Raw genomic sequence first — 6,076 nt, 5'->3', positions numbered from 1 at the left:
TGTCACTAATACAAATGCCAGACATGTACATGAGGAGGAAATATGAGTGAAAAAGCCGAATTATGTTTTTGGATTTAGCGGCCGACTCAGCTTAGGAATTCGAAAGAGATATTTATTTTTTTTTTTGTATGGTTGTTTTAATTCTGTTGAGGATTTGTCTGTACTCGAGGCCAATAATAAGCACAGAAGGCAGGGAATTGACAATTTTTGTTCAGAATTCGGAAAATTATTCAATAGCTAGCCAATAAATAAAAATGCTGCTACTTAGAATAATTCTTGCTGCAGAGAAGAATTCGTTTTTAAATATGTAAAAAAGTATTAGCACAGCGAACTGTTCACAATATATGCAACAATTTTTTTCCAATATTTTTCCGCTAAATTTTCATAAAAATATGGTTCATTCTACAACAAAAAACATTAAAATATAATTCCTAAACTTTGTGCAAAACTCACGAAAATTCCGAAAATTTGTATGCAAATTTTCAATTTTTTAATAAGATTTTTTAGAATCTTTTGAGTATGCAGAGTTTGTAGTAGCTAGGAATTACCGTTGATTTTTGGCAATTTTTTTCACACAGTCTCTTCCATACAAAAAAAAACTCAAAAATACTTTACTTGTATATGGAAAAAATGCAAAACACCTTGCACAGAAAAAATTCTCAAAAATCAATGCAAATCTTGGCTAACTCCGAACTTGCAGTTTTTTTCCAGAATTTAATGGGCTGAAAAAATTGCATACTCATAAAAATTCTAAAAAATCTGATTAAAAAGTTTAAAATTTGCTGCATTTTCGCGAGTTTTGCACAAAGTTTAGGAATTATATTTTTTGTTTTTTTGTTGTAGAATGAACCGAATTTTTATAAAAAATTGGCGTAAAAATATTAGGAAAAAAATGTATGCACATATTGTGAAAAATTTGCTTTGCCAATACTTTTTGCCGGTAGTGTAAATAATTCTGGGAAAAGAAACTAGATTCATTAGCTTAGGAAGTTCACCAGTAGCATTTGTATGAATGCTCTGGTAATTATTGGACTGCCAGACGCGCTCTTGGGTGCAAAATTAGTTCCTACATATGTATGTATTGAATGCACTTAATAGAATTGGTAATAACGTTAATAAGTCCATGGGTAATAAGGCTTCCTGTGTCTTCAATTAACAGTCATATTACGATTGTAAATTACTATTTGTTACAATTAGAAAAGAAGAAAGTTTGCAGAGAGTTTTCATACAAATGTGTATGCGATATGTATGTATGTATGTTCAGGGTAGGCCAAATAAGATCTACCAAAGTTTAACACCGTTGACATACCGTTGATTTTTTTCGACGAACACAATTTGTATGGAAAAAAATTACTGACGCCGTCAGCCAAAAAAAATAGCCAAAATTCAACGGTATATCCTAGAGAGTTCAAACTTGAACTTGTTATACTAGAATTGAATGGGCTACAAAGTTGTTTGTTTTTATTTGTTATATAAATATACATATTTAATTGTTTCTTGAAAAAAAAATGTCGCGGAAAAAAATTTGTTCATTAAAAATTCGAATTCTTGTAGCGCTAACTGAAAAATGGAAATAGAGGGCTGAAATTTTGCCACAATTATTTTTTTGTGGCCGACAGCGAAATTTTCAAATGGGACCGAAAGAAACAAAACATTTGTTTTATTTGACACAGTCTAATTTAGATACATACATACATACATAGGTATATGCCCAACAAAAAAAAACGATTACCACAGAAATTAAAACGAAATCGAATTACCCTTTCGCTTCAAGAAGGCATCATTTTAACATGGGCATGTCATTGGCCGTAAGCAACATTACTTCCGAACAAATGTAGAACGCATGGTTAAACAGAATCCAGAGAAGCGAACAAACAATGCCTTACAGAGAAGGGCTAGGTATGTACTAGGGAGGTTCATTTTTGAGGTTTCTCCGATCCCGGGATTTTCGGTATGTCGTTATCACAATCCCCGGATTAGTCCCGGGATTGAGATATTCATTACTTTTCATCAACTTAAATCGAAAAAATTGGCTCCATATTGTTTGAGAAGCTCTCCTACCATATAATAAATAATAAATAAATGTGTTTGAAACCTTTTTTATTTTAAGTGGCGTTTTTATTTTTTCCCTCTTACGTCAGAATTTATTTTAAAGGACTTTGTAATTTCAAAGATATGATTAATACTAAAAATTATTTAAAACATTCAATGCAAAATATTTATGGGCACCAAATACTAGTGGAAATTTCTTTGGAATTTAAAAAAATTAAACTTTTTTGATTCACATGAACGAATAGGTAATTTTTAAGCTGTTAAGGTATTATATGTATATAATGAGCTAAACATCTATAAAAAAAATATTAATTATTAAAAAAAAAAAAAAATATAGCCAATAATGGTCAAGAAAAGGAGCTTCTATTATTGCCATCAATGCAAATTACAAATCCCGAAAATCCCGGGATTATGTGCCAATAAATCTTAAAAAGGCCGGGATACCGGAATTCCTAGTATGTACATACACTGGCGGCAGAAATAATAGACTCGTCGTACTTTTAAGAATTTTGGCTATATTTCTTTAGGTTATTTTATATTTAATATTTTTTTATAAAATCGTGGCTAGTTATACAACAAATATTATATAAATCCGTTTTTCAAAATTTGAACAAAAATTATAAAAACTCGACAAATTTTCACCAAATTTTCAAACTTTTTATTCAGAGTTTTTAGAAAAAATTTTTTGTAGCCCATTCAATTTTAGTAGAATAAAGTACAAGTTTCAATTAACTACAAAATACCGTTCATTTTTAATTTTTTTTTTTGTTTTTTTTTTTGCTGACGGTGTCACGCATATGTATTTTCCCATACAAAGTGAACTCGACAATTTTTTTATATGGAAGAGAATGCCTAGCATCGCCAACAAAAAAAAAAATCCAAAAATTAACGGTATTCTCTAGCCACATTACCGGCAATGCCCAAAAGAAGCGAAATAATTAGAAGACATTATAAGGCAATGCGTTCTAGAACACGTTACCCCACTAAAAGCGATTACCGATTTTTTGCTAGGTTTGCACAAGTTATTTATGTATGCATGTGTGTACACAAAAGGCAATATATATACATACATATGTACATACATATTAACGCATTGCCTGCAGGTCAGTCGCCCACTATTTAAATGCAGTTACATACCTGTGAATAATCGAGCTCCTCATCGCTTGCATCCAGACTCTTATGCTTATGATGATACTTGAGACGGCCCAAACTACCAGTGCCATTGACATAGTGCGTTGTCGAACGTTGGCCCGTTGTCGCGCCGCCAATAACAACCGTACCCAAACTGCCACCACTCGGCCCGCCAGCCGAGGCGATGCTTTGACAACTGGTGCTGATGGGATTTGCATTGACCGTGGCCATTGTGCATTCGATTTAGTATAGAATTATTTTAAGTTAAAATTTGGCAAATTATTTTTAACTTAAACTTTACATTACATTTTGCACATTTTGTGCAAGTTTTCGACTTTGGCAAATTTAAAGAATCAGTCGCCGAATAAATGCGGATGTACACATTCTGGGATACACAATTGCTGTATTATATTGATTTCTATTGGCTATTTGTATTAGCTCCACCTCCGTTTGCACTTTTATGTAATTATTGAAAATTTTGTATTTTACAATTTATTTTTATTAAAATTATATAATTTCTATATGTACAAAGATGTATAGACTGCAATACATGTTCCAGCAACAAACACACTAAATGTTAAGCATTTTCGCTTTTGTATTTTTCATGCTTCACTGCGTTTATTCATTCAACATGCAAATGTTATTATATCCGGTTTCCTCTTTTAACATTTTTTTTTAATGCAATTATTTTTTTTTCATTTTCATAATGTGATATACATACTACATACATAGGTAATATTTTAAGTTTTCGGTTTCCGTTCGTTGTTCTGCGCAAGCCAAAGTCATAAACGATACTGTGGTACTCTGGAAATGGGCAAATATATGTATATTTGTGGATATACATACATACATACATATTGTACTTATGTATGTTCAAATATATGTACTTGTTGTATTCGTATGATATTGTGTTTTGTTTAGACCAACCACCGTTGCTTTAAACATTTTGTATTATTGTTTATCGCATCGTTTCCATAACGTCAATGCTTTTAAGCCGTCAACGAAAAATGTCTCATCTCTAGCGGTTGTTGGCAATTGCATATGTATGCCGATATGTATGCATGTATTTGTGTTTCTACGACAACTGTCTTTATGGCGCACATGTTGCAATTAGAAAGTCGTAGCCTATGCGCAGGCGTTAGTACCCGGTGCAATACAAAAACAAACAAATTATGTATTAAGTTATCGATAACCAGCTGTTGACGTTTAGCATTTGGCTAATATTTCATGTTTGTGGATGGTTTTTTATTTTATTTTTTTTTTCTTTTCTGTTGTAAAAATAAATGAAATAGGAATTGCGCTAAACAGTTGGTGTTCACACTGAACGAGACAGCAAATATGCCACAAAACTTCACTTTAGTTAGAAGCGGCTTAAGCATTTGTGAGATGTTTTAGGAAAGGTTTATCGAAAAATAAAATTTCGTCCAATTATTTTGATTTTTCTTACAGCCACGTCATGGAGCTGAAAATTAAAATAGGAAATTGAAAATCAGAAAGACTTTTCCTTTCGGCTCCAGGAACGCTTTTGGTAAGGTGAATTCATACATATATATTAGGGTGGTCCAAAAATGCATGTGGGGAAAAAGCAATGTCGGAATTTTAATGCCGCCACCCCCTACGATTGTTCTATACCGAAAAAATATATCCCTATTTTTTTATTTTGAGATAAAAAAAAAATTTAGGGAGTGCTCAAATCGCTCAAAGTTTTCCATGTATTTCGGAGAAATGGTGTAAATATCTTGAAAATCAATATTTTTCGATCGGAAACCTCTGTTTCCCTTCAGGGTATTTCCAATTAAATATAATGCACAATAGTTTCTTTAACAATTTTTGTTTTTTTAATGTAACAATATTTTGTAGGTCCGCCAAAATAACCACAAAATGAAAGGGGGGATCAATAAAAAATCTTTAGTACTAAAAAATTGTTAAATAAACAATAGGATATTAATAGTGGATGGCTCAGGAAGAGAACCACATTTTTCCTATCGAAAAATATTGATTTTCAAGAATTATATACCATTTATATGAAAACTTGTTTTCCCCCCATATAAAATATATGAAAAACTGTGAGCGCTTTGAGACTCCCTAAATATTTTTTGATTTCAAAATAAAATATAGTTGTATATTTTTTCGGTATAGAACAATCCCAGCGAGAGGCGGCATTAAAATTCCGACTTTACTTTACTTTACTTTGGACCACTCTAATACATATTAGAGGTGCAAGATTATCGATAGTCAGACCATCGATTGTATTCGATATTATTTTCCAAACTAACGATATATCGTCGATAGTATCGTATTTATATGGTTTTCGCTCAATTTTGGTATAAAGGTCTTCCTAAAAATATATTCGCAAAGACGTTTGGATACCTTTGTAAACTACTGGACACGTTTTTTAATTGTTTAACCGTTAAGTAAGAAGTAAAGTTATTGAAAATTTTAAATGATTTGAAATTGAAAAAAATTGGGCGTTCTGAAATTTTATATTTGTGGTTTTAGATATCCGAATTATATATGATAAAGCATTCAGCAAGTAAATTGAAATTTTAGAACAAGAAACCATTTTGTTATATGAAAAGTAATGGTTTTATTAACCTTTTATTAAATAGTAAATAATGGGGAGTAGATAATATTGAAAGTTTTGGTATAAATTAATTTGTATCAGTTTTTTACTGGAGTAAGCGGTATTTTAAAAGATCCAAGGTTTTCCATTCTTTTCCAAATTTTTCATTTCTCTTTTAAAAAAGTAGCATTCACATTTTTAGTTCAACTTGGATGTTTAAGAGAAAAGAAGAAATAAAACTAAAATAAATACTGAATCACATGTTTATGTTTAATAAAATTTTAAAACCCTAATTTTTTGAAAACTCTTCGTTTTTGAAAGCTAGAGTTT

The 6,076-nt window shown here is 31.1% G+C and overlaps 1 protein-coding gene across 1 annotated transcript in view; it reads right to left on the bottom strand.

Annotated features, from left to right (window-relative positions):
* The window catches only part of ssp6 (PDZ domain-containing short spindle 6), a 10,512-nt gene extending 6,416 nt beyond the window's left edge, over positions 1 to 4,096 (bottom strand). The window contains exon 1 of the mRNA XM_017635526.1: positions 3,190 to 4,096. Coding sequence (XP_017491015.1) covers positions 3,190 to 3,414 — 225 coding nt within the window. The 5' untranslated portion in view covers positions 3,415 to 4,096. The remainder of the gene's footprint in view (positions 1 to 3,189) is intronic.
* Between the last annotated feature and the right edge of the window lie 1,980 nt (positions 4,097 to 6,076).

The sequence above is a fragment of the Rhagoletis zephyria genome, unplaced genomic scaffold (assembly GCF_001687245.7).
Source record: "Rhagoletis zephyria isolate East Lansing unplaced genomic scaffold, Rhagoletis_zephyria_1.1 Rzeph_scaffold_15851, whole genome shotgun sequence".
NCBI classification, from domain to species: Eukaryota; Metazoa; Arthropoda; class Insecta; order Diptera; family Tephritidae; genus Rhagoletis; species Rhagoletis zephyria.
This window is presented reverse-complemented; position numbering and strand designations above follow the sequence as displayed.